General features: G+C 34.8%; 1 protein-coding gene across 5 annotated transcripts in view; it reads right to left on the bottom strand.

Annotated features, from left to right (window-relative positions):
* The window catches only part of KIAA0586 (KIAA0586 ortholog), a 108,350-nt gene that overhangs the window by 29,924 nt on the left and 57,212 nt on the right, over positions 1-21,214 (bottom strand). For all 5 annotated transcript variants that reach the window (XM_032405207.1, XM_032405206.1, XM_032405209.1 and 2 more), the window contains 4 exons: positions 19,789-19,923; positions 17,355-17,532; positions 9,400-9,554; positions 7,645-7,741 (listed from right to left, as the gene is read on the bottom strand). In XM_032405207.1, coding sequence (XP_032261098.1) covers positions 7,645-7,741; positions 9,400-9,554; positions 17,355-17,532; positions 19,789-19,923 — 565 coding nt within the window. The remainder of the gene's footprint in view (positions 1-7,644; positions 7,742-9,399; positions 9,555-17,354; positions 17,533-19,788; positions 19,924-21,214) is intronic.

The following is a 21,214-nucleotide window of genomic DNA, read 5'->3' as shown; positions in this document are numbered from 1 at the left end:
CCAACTCGGAAGCTCTTCATTTCTTTGTATAAATCCAAGTTTCTATCTGGTATCATTTAATTTCTACCTGAAAATTTCCTTTAAGGTTTTTCGTTTGTTTGTTTGCTTGTTTGGGTACATGCCTATCTCTCAGGTTTTGTTTACCTGGAAAAAAAGTATTTATTTTGCCTTCATTTTTGAAGAGTATTTTTGCTGGATATAGAATTCTGGGTCGACTGAGGTTTTTTTGTTTTTTCCCTTTCAGCACTTTAAAATGTTACTGTTTTGTCTTCTGGACTATTTGTCTTGTAATAAGAAAAGCTGACATATTTCTTATATTTGCTCTTCTATAAGTAGTCTACCTTTTTTCTCTGGCTTCCTTCAATATTTTGTCTTTGGTTTTTAGCAGTTTGAATACAATGTGTATAAGTATTTTTTCTTTTAATCTTGCTTGAATTTCCTCTGAGATTCTTGGATTTGTGGTTTAATGTTCTTTCTTATAAAATTATTGGTCATTATCTCATCAAATATTCTTACTGTTCTGTTTGCTTTCTCTTTTCTTACTGGTATTCCAATTACATGTGTGTTTGGATATTTGATATTGCTCTTGAATGCTCAGATGTTTTTCACTCTTCTTTCTGTGTTTCAACATCTACTGACTGTTGCCAAGTTTACTGATGCCTTGGCCGGCTGAACCTGATAAGCCTGCTTAAGTCATTCTTCATCTTTACTACTGGTTTACTACAACACTTCTATTTGAAGCTTTCTTATAATTTCCATCTCTCTGCTCAAATTCCCATCTGTTCATGCATGTTTTGTCTATCTTTTCTACTAGGGTCTTTAACACATTGATCATAGTTAATTTGAAGTTCCAATATCTGAGTCTTCTATGAGTCTTGTTGTCTTGACTGCCTGGTCTCTTAAGAGTGAATTGTATTCTTGCGCTTTTTTTTTTTTTAAGTTTTATTTATTTAAGTAATCTCCACACCCAATGTGGGGCTCAAACACACAACTCCGAGATCAAGAGTCACACACTCCTCTGACTAGGCCAGCCAGGAACCCCTTTTCTTGCTTTTTTTATGCTTGAGCTTTTGACTGAATGCCAGACATTTTGTGTAAGACAACAGAGACTGAGATATGTAGTATTTGAACATGGAAATGGGAACACTTTTTCTTCAGTTAGGCTATTAGTATGAGAAGTTGAGTAAATCAAGTCAGGAGTTAAGTTGGCTTTGAGTTTTGTTGTTGCTGCAGTTAACTTTGGTGTACCACCAGCTTCCCAAAATGCTCGAGCATCACTTTGTGTTCGGCATAGACTAGGATGCCAGAGTGTTTTTTTAATGTTCCTGTTCCACCTTCACCTTTCAGCCTTCACTGAACTTCTGTTCCAGACAGGGAGTATCTCTCTACACTCTTGTGCCTTGACTATATTAGACTGCTGCTGCTTGTTACTCACTATTTGTTGCTCACATGGTGAGAGATACAGAAGGGATAGTTTTCTGTTGTCCTGGTCCAGCCTCAGTCCCAGGCAGATCCCACACACCTGGGTCTTGTGGTGGAGTTTTCTCAGTGATCCTGTCTCTCCTCCCTGTGGCAGCCAAATTCTGCCTTGTCCCTTTAGCAAGTTTTATGTAGGAGACTTTCCTACCCCTCTGCCAGCAGTGAGAGACTTTTAATGGTACTAATATAAGATTTTGGGCCTAAGACTATTTCCTTCCTCTTCACCAAGAGTGGATGTTTTTTTCTTTACACTTCTGGCAGCCACAGTGGGTTTTCACCTGTGCTCCAGAGGTGATGGATATGCTGCCCCTTTCCCAGGGACTTAAGAATTTTGTTCTTATGTGAAAAGGGTCCAAATGGGGCATGTGGTCTTTCTATTAAGTCGAAGTCACTCTTCTTCCGGGCCTGTACCAGTGAAGGATAATCTCTCTAGTCTTCTATCCTGCCTCCCAAACTTTCCTGTTCTAGAGGTCATGGAGAAGAGACTGCAAGTGAGCATGAACTCCCCTCATATCTGTAGCTACGATGGTTTTACACTTGGTCTTTAGCAACCCATTGAAAAAGTCTGGCCACATATATCTTACCCACTTGCATGGTGCATGGTGTGTCTCCCTGTGACTACGCTCTGGCACAGTGAGACAGTGCTTGTGTCCCATCTCTTTAGAGGAGTCTGTATTTCTTGGACTTCAGGCTACTTAGTTGCTCTGCATCACAAGCTCTTTGATAGGTTCAAGAAATGTTGTGATTTTGTAGTTTATCTGACATTTTATGATAGTTAGGGTGGAAGTGACATTCTTTCTACTTCCCTCATCCGAGGCAGAAACAGAACTCCCCAATTCAGAAACATTTTAAAGTGAATTTCTGTTTTATTAATCAATAATAGCATGAATTTGTAGAAGACACATTTACTCGGACAATGCTTATTACACATTTGGATTTGTGGAATTTTGGCAAATGTATTGGTCTGTATCCCATCCCCTCCCTATCTGAGATCTACACACATGATTTTGATATCACTGTCATACCTGAAGAGAAAAAAATGAACTCAAACTTTTAATTGTGATTTTGAAATAATTCAGATCAATTATAATTTTGACAGCTATCATAATTTAGCTATATTTCAAATACAAAGGGAAAAAATTTACCACTTTATTAAAGAACAAAAATGATTTTATTTGCACATGTGGTCAGAAATAGCTTCTAAATATACATAACCTTTGAATTTCCTAATTCTTACATATTTAAATCACAATCACTGTATGTGAGATATAAAGGGTGCTAAAATGGCTAGGATTAAACTCAGGACATAATGTCAAAAATATCTGTGATACTTTAAGTATATTTCCCACAAAAATGTAACCTGCTTCTGGTAAGTTATTATAATTATACTTATTATTTTTAGCACTTTGATACATATTTACTGATCGATATATATAGCCTACAAATATAAAACCTGAAGAATGATGTGATTTTTTTTTTAAGATTTATTTATTTATTTTAGAGAAAGACAGCATGGTAGGGAGGGGCAGGAGAGAGAGTCCTAAGCAGACTCTGCACAGAGTACAACTTGGGGCTCAGTCTCATGACCCTAATATCACGACCTGAGCCGGAACCAGGAATTAGATGCTTAACCAATTGCACCACCCAGGTGCCCCAAGAATGCTGTGATTTTCGAGCAAATTGACAACTAATCTGCCTAACATTTAAGCACAAAACATATGATCTAATTTTCCCTTTTTTTTTTTAAAGATTTTATTCATTTATTTATTTGAGAGAGAGAGAGAGAGCACATGAGAGGGGGGAGGGTCCGAGGGAGAAGCAGACTCCCTGCCGAGCAGGGAGCCCGATGCGGGACTCGATCCCGGGACTCCAGGATCATGACCTGAGCCGAAGGCAGTCGCTTAACCAACTGAGCCACCCAGGCGCCCCTAATTTTCCCCTTTGATTAGAGTATGTAAAGCATGTTTGACTTTCAATTATTATTTATTATGATGGTCTTAAAATTTTAAGAGAAAAACTAAAGAGGAAAATATTTTTTTAAAGATTATTTATTTATTTATTTGAGAGAGAGAGAGAGAAAGAGCAAGCACACAAGCAGGGGGGAGGAGCAGAGGGAGAGGGAGAAGCAGATTCCCCGATGCGGGGCTTGATCCCAGGACCCCAAGATCATGACCTGCACCAAAGGCAGCCGCTTAACCAACTGAGCCACCCAGGCGCCCCAGGAAGAAAATATTGTTTTTAAAGTGAACTATTTTGTGTTGGGAAAACTGGATAGCTACATGTAAAATAATGAAACTGGCCCACTTTCTAATGCCACATACAAAAATAAATTCAAAATGGAATAAAGACCTAAGTGTGAGGCTGAAACCATAAAAATCCTAGAACACAGGCAGTAATTTCTCTGACATCAGCCATAGCAACATTTTTCTAGACATGTTTCCTAAGGTAAGAGAAACAAAAGCAAAAATAAATTATTGGGACCACATCAAACTAAAAAGCTTTTGCACAGTGAAGGAAACCATCAATAAAACAAAATGGGAGAAGGTATTTGCAAATGATATATCCAATAAGGGGTTAATATCTAAAATATATAAAGAACTTTTATAACTCAACACTAAAAAACAATCTGGTTAAAAAATGGGCAGAGGACCTAAATAGACATTTTTCTAAAAAAGATATACAAGTGGTCGACAGAAACATAAAAAGATGCTCAACATCACTAATCATCAGGGAAATGCAAATCAAAACCACAAGGAGATATGACCTCATATCTGTCAGAATGGCTAAAATAAAAAAGACAAGAATAACAAGTGTTGGCAAGTATGCGGACAAAAAGGGACCCTTGAATACTGTTGGTGGGAATGTATATTGTTACAGCCACTGTGGAAAATACAGAGGTCCTCAAAAAATTAAAAACAAAAATACCATATGATCCAACAATTCCACTACTGGATACTTTACCCAAAGAAAATAAAAATACTAATTCTAAAAGATATATACACCTCTATGTTTATTGCAGCATTATTTACAATAGCCAAGACATGGAAGCAACTTAAGTGTCCATCGATAGATAAATGGATAAGGAAGATATGATACGCAGGTGCACACACACACACCCCACAGCAATATACACAGTCATAAAAAGGGGTAAGATTGTGCTATCTGAAACAACATGGATGGCCATAGAGGGTATTATGCTAAGTGAAGTAAGTCAGACTAAGAAAGACAAATACCATATGATTTCACTCTTACTTGTAATCTAAAAAATAAAGCAAATGAATAAACAAAAAACAGAATCAGACCTATAAATACAGAGAATAAACTGATGGTTGCCAGAGAGAAGGGTTGAGGGGAAATAGGCAAAACGGGTTAAGGGAAGTGGAAGATACAGGCTTCCAGTTACGGAATGAGTAACTCACAGGAATAAAAAGCACAGCATAAGGAATATAGTCAGTGATATTGTAACAGTGTTGTAGATAGTAGCTACTTGTGATGAGCATAGCATAATGTGTAAACTTGTCAAATCATTATGTTATACTCAGAAAACTAATGTAACACTGTGTGTCAACTATACTGATAGACTGTAAAAAGATACTGATAGAATGTAAAAAAATAAAAAAATAAAGTGAACTATTTTAATACATTACTTTATAGAATTTAATTGTTCCTGGGTTTATAACAAATAAGTGGATTTAAAACTAGTCTCTCATTAATATGGAAGAAAGTTAACTTGCACAGTAAAAGATGCAGTAAAAGTTAACTTGCATAATAAAAAGGAAAAAAAATTAAATGACTCACTAAAATCACTTAAATGGTTGCTTTCACTATAAAATCATTAATCAAGACATAGAATCAGATAAGTGGTATCATATGGTTGAAAATATACGCAATGAATTCAATACCAAATGAGAGTTTCACTCTTATATTCCAAAGATAGTCATTTGTCAGATCAATTCGATTTCTCTCTTTCATATTAAAACCTGAAAGTCATAATCAAAGAGGGAGAAAAACAAGGATTTTACAGATTTCTTGGAAGCATAGTGCTAGAACCCATGTCCTACCAAATCTTTGGTCAGTTTTTAATGATCATTGAAAGAGTTGCTACTGCTAGTAAGCTTCTTGATTCTTTATCTACACATACTAAACTAATACACATTTCAAAGTGAAATAAAAACATGATACTTCCCCCTGCAATAGTCATAATTTGGGGTTCAAGTATTCTTAGAAGCATTTATCTGTCAGAAAAGATGGTTTTGATTCCCTTGTAATAAAGGGAATCTTGAAGGCCTCTGTATGAGAGATAGGATTGAATTCCTTCAAGGTCACCCAAAGTCCTGAGAGTCCTAGAAGATGATTTTGGCACTCCGACTCTCCTATTCTCTGAAATGTTTGGCAATGTCTTAGAGTTTCATCAGAGAAAAAAAATAAATCCCACAAAATTTATGGAAAAAAAGTCATAACTGACTATATTTGCCAAGGCAATCATACTCATTCAAAAAATTTTCAGTATGGAGATGTGTATCAATTACAGAGTGAAACATTTGGCTTCTATTTTAAAATGTTCTATTTATAGCTCACTGGGTATTTATTTGTCTCAGTCAAAACTGATATAGGTCTGCTTTCCTAACTTCTGTACTACATATAAAGTTAAGTGAAAAAAAAAAAATTACATATATTAAGTCCAAATGTTCTAAATTCTTTCTAGATAAAACTTCCTTTAAAGGGCTAACATCTTGGTTTCTTTTATGATTTTTATTGACTTATTAAATGTTAATTAGACATTATTTAATGACATTGTACTTAATGACAGCTCGTTGTGAGTCGTAAGAGTTTAACTATTGCCACCTTGTGGTCAGATGTTCATATATGTGACACAGAAAACAATGTCACTTTCCTAGAGAGATACTTTAAAATCTTACCAAACAAATTTTCCTATCAATTGAGAAAAATTATTATTTCATTATATACAATATCTCCCAAGGAGACAAAATTTATTAATAATTTTAAGAAATTATAACTTTTAAAAACCTAACTTAAATATATAGTATTTGACCATGAATGGTAACAGTACTCAGCAGAAGGACATCAAGTCAGTCCTGATATTATCTTAGAAACATTTATTTGCTCATATCTATATACTGTCATGATTCAGTTTTAAATACTATAAGAGTTTTACAAGCAAGTTTTCATGGGATTCTAAAATACAATATTAACACTACTGTACCATGGTTAGGTTGAAAAGGTGGTCAGGAAGGCAAAGTTCTGAGAAGTTGGAGCAACAGAGGAACAGAAAACAGAAAAGTGAAAACCTAAAACCTACATAGCATAATTTGAATAATTATCTTGAGTACTTCCTCGCTTAAGTCTTCCCTGTAACACTAACTGCTAAGTTACGTTTGCAATTATATTGGCATTCAATAAATGAAACAAAAAACACAATTATAAAAGCAAAGAAAAACATTCTACTCCTCAAAACATTCCTAATACTTCTTCCTAGATTGTGGAAATAAAGTTTTAAAACATAAGATATCTTAATTTCTACTGCCAAATTTCAGAATTTGGGTTATATTAAATTGAAATGACTAAGAAGCAAGAAGGTAAATAAAGCACAAAGCCAACAGTCTTTCAGAAACATAAAGGCAACATCAAACTGCTGTGACGCTGTTGGTAGAGATGAAGTTCAACCATACAACTTTGAGCAGTACAGAAAAGGTCATTCATATTAATAGCATTTAGCGTGAGAGTCCTTGGTTTTCTTACATTGTACTTATTGTCAACATCACCCACAACACGAAATAGCCCTTACAAAAAGCCCTTTACAGCCATAGACCCTGCTTTTATCATATTATAATTTAAAATAGACAACTATGACACAGATATAGGCCTATACGTAGATAAAAAGGCATTCAATTGTACCAGAACCAAAGGGTAAAATTAAAGGAAAAACACTACCTAAGAATTTTAACAATCCATTAGAAATAGTGTTTATTGGTAAAAAGAACACACATACAGTCAAATATGATACCAGATTCTTTATCCCAATGGACCAAGAGAACACAAAAAAAACTATAGACAAGAATGAGATGTATATAAAAACAAAGAATTCTCATTATTCAATATCAGGACAAGTATCAAACTATTATATTACGAGAAAACGAATCTTACCTTGTTGCTGTGAAAGTGAAGTATCAGACTTATTTCTTACACGTATTAAACGACTTTGTGCTGGCTTACATTCAACTTGCTTAACATCTTGGTCATGCTTTTGTTGGTATAAAGAATTTAAGACATGAAGTCATAATATTGCTTTTAAAGTTACTTTAAAGATTTTTGAGCAATAAAATTATTTAGATGTTTCTTACATAAAATTTGAATATTATGCATGCTTTCTAATTGCTAAATGGGTGATAGAGTACATACTACTAATGAAAAGATATTGGAAATAAAATCTTTAAAAAGATTTGGATGATATACACAGATTTCAAATATTCAAATTATTTCTATTTTTACTAGAGAATTCAGATCTCCTTATAAATCAAACTATTCTAGATATATACACATGATGGATTTAGACAGGATAAAAACTTAATTTGCTTGTAAGCTCCCCCATATAACCACTTTTACATAAAACGAAAATCTGCATAATGCACTGCAATTTTCGAAGAGCTTTTATATATAGTAACATCATTTAATTCTCACAAGAGAATGAGTAGGAATTGTTACCCTCCTTCACCATTCAAGAAATGTATATTCTACCATAAGCCCTGTCGTCTCTCTTCCTTACCTATAACCTAACCAAATTTGAAACTGACAGTAGTCACACATTCTTTCACAATCACACATCACGAATTGTGAAGCCATTTTCTTCTTCCTTTTCCTGCTTTATGGGCTTAGGTATGAATGAATTCCTGAAAACAGCTATCAGATATACTTTCACAGGAATTTAAAAAGCTATCTCTGGATTCTTATCAATGACCAGTTGACCCACAAGCTGAACCCAGGCAATCAGAGGCTCCTTACTCCTTCCCTGTCTTCGGAATATATGTCCCACCTACTATTTCCATACTAGCAGCTGTTGAGAGAGTAAGGTGTTAAGAGGCCATCTGGACTGAATACCTGACTGAACCAAATGAAGGCTTCCATATATACTTTTAAGATTCTGGCGGGTGGGTGCAGAGATCTACTTGTCTTACAGCTGCCCAAGACAAGCCTCATCAGTAAGTTCCCTTACTTACTGAACCTGCCACCGACCACTCTGAAGTGGTCTGTGTCTTTATTCAGTCTCTCCTTGCTCTCCATGCATAGGAAGCCAGTTTTGAATCTCACCCAGGAAACTCCTGAGGTGGCAACCAGTAATACCAACACTGTGCAATGCTATACAATACCATGCAATAAATACTTAGTGAATACATTAATCTACAGTGAGAAATGCATTGCTATTACACAGATACAAAGCTGTTTTTAATAACATGAACATTTCTTTACATGTTGAAGAGTAATTTATTTTTTCAGTACACAAGATTACACGGGCCACTGGCCTAACTCAGTATGAAATTTCTTATGCTTTCATGTTAACAACTTTTGCGAATTTTAATATAATAAATAATTCTTGAGTACCTACTATGGCAAATTACTGAGGTCGATATTGCATGGGGATCCAAAGTATAAATGATAATAGCTACCTAGCTAGATAACAAGCACTTTATATATATATATATATGAGGAAACTGAGGCTTAGAAAAAGGCTATGTATTCGAGGTCACTGCTAGAATCCTAAAAGCTAAGATTTGTATCCAAGCGTGAATTAGTAAATAAAGGAAGCATGACTCCAAAGACTATGCTCTTGACAGTATACCATGTTAAGACAATATTGTTACCATATTCATTTTAAGTAAAGTACAAATGTTATTAATTGGGTACCTGATGAATATCTTCAGTAGCTCCTGATAACATAACATCATTTTTTTGTGCTGTGAAAAGTGTTGTGGGAAGGGCAGGGTTAGAATTTGGCTGCAATTCCAATTCTCCCAAACTCATTGGACCATGACTAGCACATGAATCTTCATAACCATCACCTGTTATCAAAGATATAAACAAAAAGTAAAAATTGTTTAATTTATCTTAGAAAAAGAACAAATAATTGACTAAAATTACCAATATTTCTCACTGCTGAGTAAGAAGTAGCAGTGTACTTTAACCAAAATAATCTGGTACCAAGTCTTCCTTGCAATTAAAACCAAAGCTTGTAGAGAATGCAAAAAGTACCTATGTCCAGACAAGTCTATGGACTATTCTAAGTTTCCAGTCAACAAGTTGCTCATACAGTCTACACCCAACCCCACTCCTTCACATCAACTCCTAGCATTCCAGCTTACCTTTTCTATCAGTATGAGTCAGTAGAATACTTTCTTTCTAAAATGTAATATGAAAGCAAGGGGTAATTGCCTAGCTAGAAAATGTTAGTATTGCTTAGCTCTGTTCTATAGATCTTTCTCTTCAAATGATTATGTTCTTTTCCTCATCCAAATGGCATCTCAATCAAATCAATAAAAAGAAGGCAATAGGAGCAAAGCTATTTATCTAATAATATCATGGTACATTTATATTGTACCTTATACTCCAAGCACTTTCACATACATTATCATTTAATTTGAATATTACAATCATTCTGTAAGGTAGGCAGGTCAGATAGTTTTATAACTATCATTTACCAACAAAGCTAAGGCTCAGGGAAGTTAACGGACTATCCAAAAAAGCAGAGAGCTAGTAAGAGGAATTAAAATCCTCATTTTCCAACTCCCATTGTTCTTTATTTTACATTCCTGCTCAAATATTTCTAAGAAAATTCTGTTTTTCCTAATTAATGGCCACCTTTTAAATATTTAGCACAGTATATCTCATTGTAGTCAACAGAAATAGATCTAGATCTGAAGCATTATACATAAGCAAATTGTTTTAAATGAAATAATATTTTAAAGACACCATAAATATTTTCCATTTAAAGTCAGTGTATTAAAAAAAAAGTCAGTGTAGAGGGTGCCTGGGTGGCTCAGTTGGTTAAGCATCTGCCTTTTGATTTCAACTCAGGTCATAATCTCAGGGTTGTGAGATGGAGCCCCGTTTTGGGGCTTAAGATTCTCTCTCTGACCCTCCCTCCACCTTTCCCTCTCTAAAATAAAGTCAGTATATTGACAATTTCTTAGGTATAGCAAATAAATTATCCTCTGATCTTTTATGTTAATCTCTATTTTTAGGTGAGTTTTACATAAAACAAAATATATACCTTGAGTTTTAATTTTTACTTTTCCAGATTCAATCTGTACAAAACAATTTCTCAAAATTATCACCTATTTTATTGTCATTAATTATCTAGCATGATATTATTAATTTAATAATGGTAATAATATCCATCATTCAGATTAACTATTGTTCCAGGCCTTATATGTTGGCTTGTCTATATTCTTTTTTTTATTTATTTTTTAAATTTTACTTATTTATTTGACAGAGAGACACACAGTGAGAGAGGGAACAAAAAGCAGGGGGAGTGGGAGAGGGAGAAGCAGGCTTCCCACTGAGCAGGGAGCCTGATGCGGGGCTCGATCCCAGGACCCTGGGATCATGACCTGAGCCGAGGGCAGACGCTTAATGACTGAGCCACCCAGGCGCTCTTGGCTTCTTTATATTCTGATATGTCTTATTCTATTCATATGTCACTTTTCCAAGATTTTCCTAAGGCTGGCAAATGAATTAAGATAAAAGAATTAGCACAAATAACGTTAAAAGAGAAGATACTAAAAACTCCGTGCTGATAATATGGTTATATATCTAGAAAAACAAGAGACTCTAGAGAGAAAAAAGAACTCCATTAGATTTAAGAAGAGAATTCAGTAATTAGACTTAATACTAGATAAATATATAAAAATCATTGGTTTTTCTCTATATTATACCAGTATGCACCTAAAAATAGAAAAATAATCCTTTACTATAGTGACCAAAACATTAAAATAATTAAAAATAAGATTATTAAGAAAAGCATAGAATCCATATGATGAATATTATTACATCTTATTGACAAGAACAAAACATTATCTGAATAATAAGATATACCATAAAAATATTAATTCTTCCAATATTAATACATAACAGTACAATTCCAATTAGGGTGATTTTTTTTTTTTAAAGATTTTATTTATTTATTTGAGAGAGAGAGAGTGCACAGCATGGTGAGGGGCAGAGGAAGAGGCAGAAGCAGACTCCCCCCTGAGCAGGAAGCCCGATGTGGGACTCTATCCCAGGACCCCAGGATCATGACCCAAGCCAAAGGCGGACGCTTAACCGACTGAGCCACCCAGGTGCCCATAGGGTGATTTTTAATAGAAAAAAAGTTTTAGAGTTTATATGGAATAAATGTCTGAGACCTGCCAACAAAAGTATGAAAAACTTTTTGAAGGGGAAACTTGCCCTGTCAGATAATAGAATGTGCCATGAAGACACTATAGTCTAATATGTTTTAGATCATAAAGAATCCAGAATACTTATAATAAAGAATCCAGAAAAATATTCCTACCTCTATGAGAATAATATACAAACTGGTTGATATTTTAATTCAGTAGAAAGGAAAACAGCTTATATGTTAGTTGATGCTGGCCCAACTAGCTATTTATGTGGAAGAAAATCATATTGGACTTCTACCTTACACCATTTGCAAAAGTAAATTCCAGATAGACTTAAATATAAATATATACTAAATGATGAAAAGCTCACAAGAAAATCTACAAGACTACAGGTATAAACTTGTGTTAGCAGAAACCTAACCAAGCCATAAAAACACATAAAATATAAAAGATAGAAATAACTATACAAAAATTTTTGTTAACTATATGGCAAAGAAAGACCATAAAAAATGTCAATGAATTCAGTATAAATTTGGAAAAAGATACTTGCAATGCAGGTGATAGAAAACATCTAAAATATAGAAATAATATTACATGGTTTTAAGAAAAATTCAGAACCTAACAGATGGGGAAAGCACTTAAGTAGGTAATTGACAGAAGAGCAAATCCAAATGGCCAATAAACATGAAAAGACACAGAAACTCACAGGCAATCAGAGACTTATGAGTAATTTCCATAGGATTTACGGTGTAAAAACAAATGCAGGCAAGTGGGCATGGTATGATCTCAACTTGTAAAATAACAGCACACACACACATCATATGTATCTATCATGTATATTATACACATGAGTGTGTCTATGGACAAAAACAGGAAGATTACATGCCAGAATCTTAACATGAGTTAGCTGGGGTAAGGCAAAATATGGGCTAGGAGAAAATGTGAGGACGAAGAATGGATAGAAGGCACTCCAAAAAGAGTCTATAATTTAATGTATGATATAATCACATTTTGTTTTATGTAAAATTATATGTGGTTAATGTATGGTATAAAGAAAAAATTCATTAAAAAGACACAAGGTAAAATTTGATAAAAGACCTAAATGTAAAAACCCCGAAAGTATATAATCAAATATCTCCCAAATGCTTCAAAATGTGTAATAGCTTTCAACTCATAGAACACCCTATCATTTAACATATATTTCCTATGTCCTAGGTGCTGCAGACTCTGCTAGATGACAGGGATAGGACAGTGAGCAAGATAAAGTTCCTACCCTCAAGTGAGATTACAGATCAGTGTGACAAAAGCACCATTAGAGGACTATACAGAGAGCACATATGACAGGCATCTAACCCAGTGATAAAGGGTCAGGAAAGAATTCCCTGACAGCCATCATAACAATGCTAAATTTGCTCAACAACACAATGGTGTCACTTCTAAAAAGTATGCTCATTGAGTGTGGGTGTCTTGTCTGTATAATGTAACTTAGCTCTTTGTAACTATTGTATCATTCACATCAAATGTATCATAACTTGAAATCCCTAATTTTACTCTTCTAGAATCTTATTGCGATGAAAAAGCAACCTTAGACTTAGACACTTAAACTTTCAGAGAAGGCTAAGTCCACCCAAAATTGCCAGTGCCAGCAGCAGCTTTGGGTTTGTCAAATCTAACAGATTTTTCCATTTGCATGAAACCCAAAGGCGCCTCAAATTCCACATGCTTAAAACCCCATCCATCCTTATTTCCTCCTAATTCTATCCCTTCTCCATATTCCCTCTCTCTCAGTGAATAGAAATTCCATCTATCCAACCATATGGATAGATTCTCCTTTCTTTTGCTTTTCTCCTATTCAAACTTAAGTCTTGTCCATTCTCCTTGTCTCTCAAATCTCCCTTTTTACATTTCCTCACTGTTGAATAATGTTTCACCAGCTTTACTGTAATACTGTAATCAGGCTCTTTGCCTCCAGTCTTAATCCTTTCCAATCTATTCACCACACTGTACCTTGGATGATCATGCTAAATAAAAGACAAAGATCATCATATCAGTCATTTACTTACAATCCTTAATGGATCTGTGAATATCACAAAACATTCAGAATTGATAGAAATTCAAGACTGAATTTTCCATGGGCATAAATATAAAATAAGATTGGCATTATTTTCTATTTGGTTCACAAATGGATCCCTATCATCTTAGAGTAAATCCAAAAATTTTTCATATATTATCCAGGATTTTTTAGGACCTAGTTTCTGCTCACTACTCCAATCTCATTGTATCCTAAGCTCTAATTCATTGATGAAGTACTTAATATTTCCCTGATCAAGTCTTGATATTTTTTGACTTTTTCCCAGTGTCTCATTGCATATTCGGCCCACAAGGTCCTTCCTCATTTACTACATAGCAAACATCTATTAAATATTATCCCCACTTGATAGATGAAGAAACTTGGGCTCAGATATATATTTTTTTAATTTTACTTTTTTATTATTTGGAAACTTCTAAGGCAGACATTCTTCCTAATACTAACTTTAAAAGAGAGATCCTCAGTTAACAAATGGGATACACAACCCATAGATAAAATAAATGAGTTTTTTTTTTAATGAAATAAGAATTGTAGCTTCAACATCTAAACCACTATCAAAATATTTTTAATCTACACAATGCACATTTGCAATAGCTTTCAACTACAGCTAATAGTGCAGTATAACTGAAACACACTGGGATGGCCCATAATAAATTCTGAACATTTCCTTATTTGGTTTTTGTAAATTAAGCAAACATTTCCTTATTTGGTTTTCGTAAATTAAGCAGATGAATTCTATTCCCAAGCATACAGGAAGCAGACAAATGAAATAACTCAAAAGGTCATTAATAGATTGCTTCATAAAATGTTGTTGTTTTGAAAAGAATTATTTTGATCCATTCATTTGTGTACTCCATTATAGATACCTAAGACAAACAATACTGTAATTTACTAATATATTTTGCCTGTATAAGTCTAATAGAAATACAGCCCCAATAAAATTATTGGGCTCAGAGATATTAAGTTACTTGCCTCAAAGTATACAGAGCTGGAACTCAAACTGGTATCTGAAACTCCAAAAGCCCAAATTCTTAGCCACACTCTGCTATATTGCCTCATCTGTATGCTCGATCTTTATGTTATGCCACATAACTTACTATTTTTTTCCTATTAAACAAATATCTATAGTGTACCTACTATTATAAATACACTGTACTGTAGATAATATGCTAGGTGCTACCAGAGGGATAAGGAGAGACTAAACAGGATATATCCTCATGTATTTTATTCTATAATAATTTAACAAGTACCTAGTTTTTCTCAAGTACCTAGCAGCTCTCAAGTGATCTGTGAGAGCCACCTAGTGTCAATTCTGTTTAACTGCAATCTGCAGTTAGCTGGATACAAATATAACAAGCAAAGGCGGGGACGGGGGGTGGGTGGGTGGAAGAATAGGAACAAACCAAGAAACAGACTCTTAACTACAGAGAACAAACTGATGGTTACCAGAGCGAAAGTGGGGGAGGGGAGGAGAATGGGTAAAACAGGTGATGGGGATTAAGGACTGCACTTGTGATGAGCAAGTGGAAGTGCTGAATCACTATATTGGTACACCTGAAACTAATATTACACTGTATGTTAACTAACTAGAATTTAAATAAAAACTTCAAAAAGTCACATTTTATGCCATTTTAAATCCTACTCATTTAAAAGAATGCAGAACATTTAATGCTCTCACTATGTGCACAAAATGAGAAATAACTCCAATCTTACTTTACATTTATTCTCCTGAAAAATTAGTCTTGAATTTCTCTTAATTCTGAATGATACGAGGTGTTCACTCAATATAAAATGGAGATTTTAAATACTCTATACCAATGTTTTTCTAACTTCATGCATTTCCTTTTCTGATTTTTGGAAAATCTGCATACCTCCATAAGTTCTTTTCACAAGAGAATGCAGAAATGGGCATGGAAAAATCAGTAAATGAGAATATATTTGCTCCTCATTAATTTGCTGATTCCACATTTGCAAATTCACCTAATTTATTTCTAACCACAAAATCCACAGTCAAAGTGCTTTTGTGATCATTCACAGACCCGGGTAGATCAGTAAAAAACTTCTGCATCACCCAACATACACTTTACCAGCTGAAGCTGAACAAGCTGATGCTCTGTTTTCTTATTTCAGTTCTTATACTGTAAACAAGGGTCCTTTTTGCTATCTATTCACTGTTTATTCACATTTTTGTGCTTTTTGTTGGTGATCTGTGGTTTCAAGTGGCCCCGGCTCATAGTGCTATAGTGCTATCTGGGATCCTAAGTGCACAAAAGTATGACGGGCATTAGAGAGAAAAATACATGGATTCTATAAGCTTTGTTCAGGCATGAGCTACAGTGTTGTAGACCTTGGGCATAATGTTAATGCACCAACAATATATATTACAATAAATTCCTTTAAAAAGAAACACACATTAACACAGTTATATATTGATCAGTTGACAAAGATGATCAGAGGCTTGCAGGAATCTAGGTCTGTATTTTCCCCGAGGAGCAATGGGTCAGTATTTACTAATGCAGTGTTCCTGGTGACTCCACAGAACGTAACTAGCACAGATAATGAGAATCAACTGTATATGCTAGTGATCGGCATTCTCTCTTCTATTCTTATTTCCAAAGTGTTATAGCAGAAAGTCTGGCTAATGAGGTTCTAAAATAGTGATGAGTGCACTGAGCACAGTGTCAGAAATTCATACAATGTAAAGAGTGAATTTCTACAGTATTATCTAATTTAACCTTGTCCTAAACAAGATATGTTCTGTCACAGTTTGGTGTTCTAAATTATATTTTTTTAATATACAGTAAACTAAACATACCACTATTAAATAATTTCAAGTGTATGTATGCATATTACCAAAATTACTCCATGCACCACCCAGTGGTTCACGTACTAACACTGATACCTGAATCACATTTGGGAAAATACTGGTATATAGACCACAAAAAAAGTCATTACTAAACTTTTCAATAATGCAGACCGTTTTTTTGTTTGTTTGTGTGTTTGTTTAAAGATTTTATTTATTTATTTGACAGACAGAGACACAGCGAGAGAGGGAACACAAGCAGGGGGAGTGGGAGAGGGAGAAGCAGGCTCCCCGCTGAGCAGGGAGCCCGATGCGGGGCTCGATCCCAGGACCCTGGGATCATGAACTGAGCTGAAGGCAGACGCTTAACGACTGAGCCACCCAGGAGCCAAAACGGACTGTTTTTAATAAAGAAATTTTGCCCCCACCTGAAAATAGCTATTTTCTTAATTCAGATTAGGATCACTACTGTAATTATAACACAAAACAGAATATAGTATTCAGCATGGAAATAGTACAAAGACAGTGTGATGGGATTCCAGTACATTCTAATAAATGATATATCAAGAAGCAATATTTTGATGTATACCTGTAACTGTGTCAAATTGTTGAGATAATGGCTTAGGAGCACATTTCTGATCCAAAGACTCTGCATTCGTGGCAGGTGGCTGCATAGAGACAGAATGTCCCAGTAAGATGTTCTCTACTGCTGCTGTCAGCCTGGGCCTTTGTCCTTCGCTAAGTTCACCTGCACTGTTTTCCAAGTCCTATCAAAGGTAGAAATAATTGTTAAGAACACTATATTAAAACCAAGTCAAAACAGCAAAAATTTGTCAAATACCATGATCCATGACACTTGACTGCTTGAAAGGTATTTTAGACAGTGCTTATTAAGCCACACACACACACTACTGAAAGACAGACTTAAAAAGTTAGTTCAATCAGGCATCTGGCAATAGGCTTTGTTGCTAATATCTTATTTTTTATGAAGTTAAATAACCATTATGTTTTTCAAACTCCAAATCTGATAGCAAAACACATAAGAAAAATTTTATGATTTAAACTAAATAATGGCACACACTGCATATTCATACAGCTTCAAATTAAAATAATAAAAAATTTACCTTTCATTCTTCATTAATGAAAACTGCCTGAACTTGTTAGGGTGAACCTTATAGTTAAGTGACAAACACTACCCCTATCCAAACTGTTACATTTTTTAGAAGTACATAAGTTGAAGAAGACTACTTTCATCATACTTAATATAAGTTCTTCCCCCGGGAAAGTATACAAGTACAAATACATTTCTTTATCAAATATATAAAATAAATTTAAAAACTAAAAAAATGAAGACTTCTATTTTCTTTCTGCATTAAAAATTATATACATGATCACTACCATATTTTGTGACTTAGAAATATTCTATGGACTCTGAGAAACAAACTGAGGGTTCTAGAGGGGAGGGGGGTGGGGGGATGGATTAGCCTGGTGATGGGTATTAAAGAGGGCACGTTCTGCATGGAGCACTGGGTGTTATACGTAAACAATGAATCATGGAACGCTGCATCAAAAACTAATGATGTAAGGTATGGGGATTAACATAACAATAAAAAAATTTAAAAAAAAACTAATGATGTATGGTGATTAACATAACATAATAAAATAAAGAAAATAAATAAATATTCTAACTATGAGTTTACTAATAAAGAACTGAATAAAAATTCTAATATCTGAAAGCTCTCATGCTTTCTCATTTAAATGGGGTTTAATTACAACCAAAGTGTTTTTCTAGAACATATGAAGAAATCGCTGCTGAAACATCTTCGATGGCTCTGTTGACTATAAAGCCTAACTTCCTAGCTCAACATTCAAGATTTTCTACAATTTTCCCAAATTCTTATGTAGTTCTATCTCCTCTAAGTCCCTAATCTGACTTTTGTTTAGGAACATCAATTACCTCAACAACCTCTAAATAGAAAAGGAATGTTTTGAAATTAATATAAAACCTTTGGAGACTCTTAGGCAAAGATTAGAACGACAGCAGATACACTTTCCCTAGAAAATAATTAGGAATATTTCAGTGTCTCTATTACTTTGCCACTACCATATAAAATGTTATGTAATAAATAGTACCTTCTCTATTATGAATCAATTTTCCAGGGTGCTTGTAATTGCTGAGCTATTTAACACCTTACTACTCTATGATTCTACTGAAGCCTTAGCTTGCCTACTCACAAAATGCTCTCATACTCGTAAGTATCACTGATCTTGGCAACAACCCAGACTGCAGGCACTGGTGCCCCAGAGTAAGAGTAACATCAGGGCGCACAAAAGCCCATCTGGGATGAAAAGTTGCAGGTGAAACCGGATCAGGATTCATTCCCCTCTTCCCCTCCAAACACCAGGACTGGATTATAAAACCTCCATATTCCTTCCTAAGTATCTTACCTTGTGACCTCCTCGCCTCTACAGTACCCAAGCCTTTCCATGGCTTAAAAGGTTCTTTATGATCATCTAGTTCAACCAACTTCTCCAGACTTTTCTCTTTATCTAAAGTGCTAGTCACACTGAGATATTCAACACTTTCTAAATATTTTGATCAGTTATCAACTATAGAGTAATTGTTAAGCCCTTTTCTCCCTACAGGACTGTAAGTTTCCTAAGGGTAGGGTCCTGTCTCCTCCATCTTTGTACCTTTTCCAAGGTTGTGTCTGGCATATAGTAGATATTCAGTAAATGGCTGAAGAAAGAAAGAATGAATGATCCTCACAAATCATTTAAAAGTGCTTCAGTTTTTTCAGTTTTTTTCAACTGTAGAACAAGAGGGCTGGAACAGATGGCCTAAATTCCTTTCAGCTGTAAAACTCTAGAGCTCTGATTTCAGGTTAAAGTTACTATAAGGTTGACCCCTGAATAAGCTGAAGAATTAGCATGCTTTCACTAAAAGTAGGAATATTTTTGTTATTTTTTCTGTATTTAGATCAAACCAAAAGAAAACAAAAATCATTAAGGTTAATAAGTACCTCTGAATGATAGACTGCTTGCTGTGAAACCAAGAAGTCCTGGTTCTGTTTAGCAAGAAGAGAAAGAATTGCATCTGCTTGAATTTTTTTATGGGGCATCCTAATTACTTGTCCTTCGCTGGGAGGATCATCTTCCTGAATGAAATATAAAGACAATTAAATAACAAAATTCTACGAAACAACTGCATTTTTCTTGACTTGTGATTAATGAAACATAGCAGCCATCATGAAAATGGTCATATTAGCACTTTGTGGAAAGAAGGTGGACACTATTTTCATCTAGTTCTCATTTCCATTTGACTGTACTAACAACTCTTTAGTTTGCCTCAAATAGAAACAACACTATAAAATAATTTGCTTACACTTAAACTGGACATTTATTATAATAAACATGAAAATTGGATCCTCTGTCCCAAGTGATTGAGTTATAAGGATTCATAAATGTTTTATGTAGGGCCATCAGGTTTTTAGCTCACACAGTTTCCTGCTTCATATTTATGCAGCACCCAAAGCAACACCAGTGTTAGTGATGGGGGCAGAACACTGGGGGGATGCTGAAACCTGGACCACAGGCAAAAATGAAAAAGTGCAGAAATGTGTTAAGGCACCTATAGACCTCAGATTGTCCCTTTGCCTTTCGGCTGACCTTTGGTACTTGGCTAGGGAGCAGGTACTGCAACCCTCCCTGGAGGACCCAGACTAGGCTTCTTGGTACTTCAAATAAGACCTATCCCAAAGATGAAGGACAGTGTGGGCTCAGAGTCAGAGAAACTGGATTCCCTTGTAAATACAACTATTAACAAGATTTTTAATTCCATCAGTAGTATGTTTCACTTAGTATTTTACTAAGTAATTTACTTACTATTTTACTAGTAATGAAACAAAGTTTATTAATTCTAGATTACTGTAAGTCTTTATCCCCCAGCTGTATATAGATAAATGCCTATTGGTGACATGACTTCAAGTTGTTCTTGGATTTTCAAAATTGTACTTCTGCACTTGACTTCATTATGAATTTGTAGCATATCTGGAGCACCTGGATGGCTCAATGGGTTAAGCCTCTGCCTTCAGCTCAGGTCATGATCCCAGGGTCTTGGGATCATCACAGAGTGCTCCCTGCTCAGCGGGGAGTCTGCTTCTCCCTCTCCCCACCCCTCACCCCCGCTCTTGCTCTCTCCCTTTCTCTCTCTCTCTCTCAAATGAATACAAAAAAAAAAAGAATTTGTAGCATATTTGCTTTAGGCTTAGCAAAAACATTAGAGTTCAGTTTCAAACGAAGAAAAAAAGATATTATCATTTAGTCCCATTTTGGTTTGGCTATTACTTTAAACAAACACTGTAAACTTAAACATGCTCTGGTACCATGATAAAGTTCTAAGAATGGGTAAAAACGCCATAATGACATATTAAGTAAACCAAATGTTAG

Source organism: Phoca vitulina, unplaced genomic scaffold, assembly GCF_004348235.1.
Source record: "Phoca vitulina isolate PV1807 unplaced genomic scaffold, GSC_HSeal_1.0 scaffold7, whole genome shotgun sequence".
NCBI classification, from domain to species: domain Eukaryota; kingdom Metazoa; phylum Chordata; class Mammalia; order Carnivora; family Phocidae; genus Phoca; species Phoca vitulina.
The sequence above is the reverse complement of the archived record's forward strand: the minus strand, read 5'-3'. Positions and strand labels throughout refer to the sequence as shown.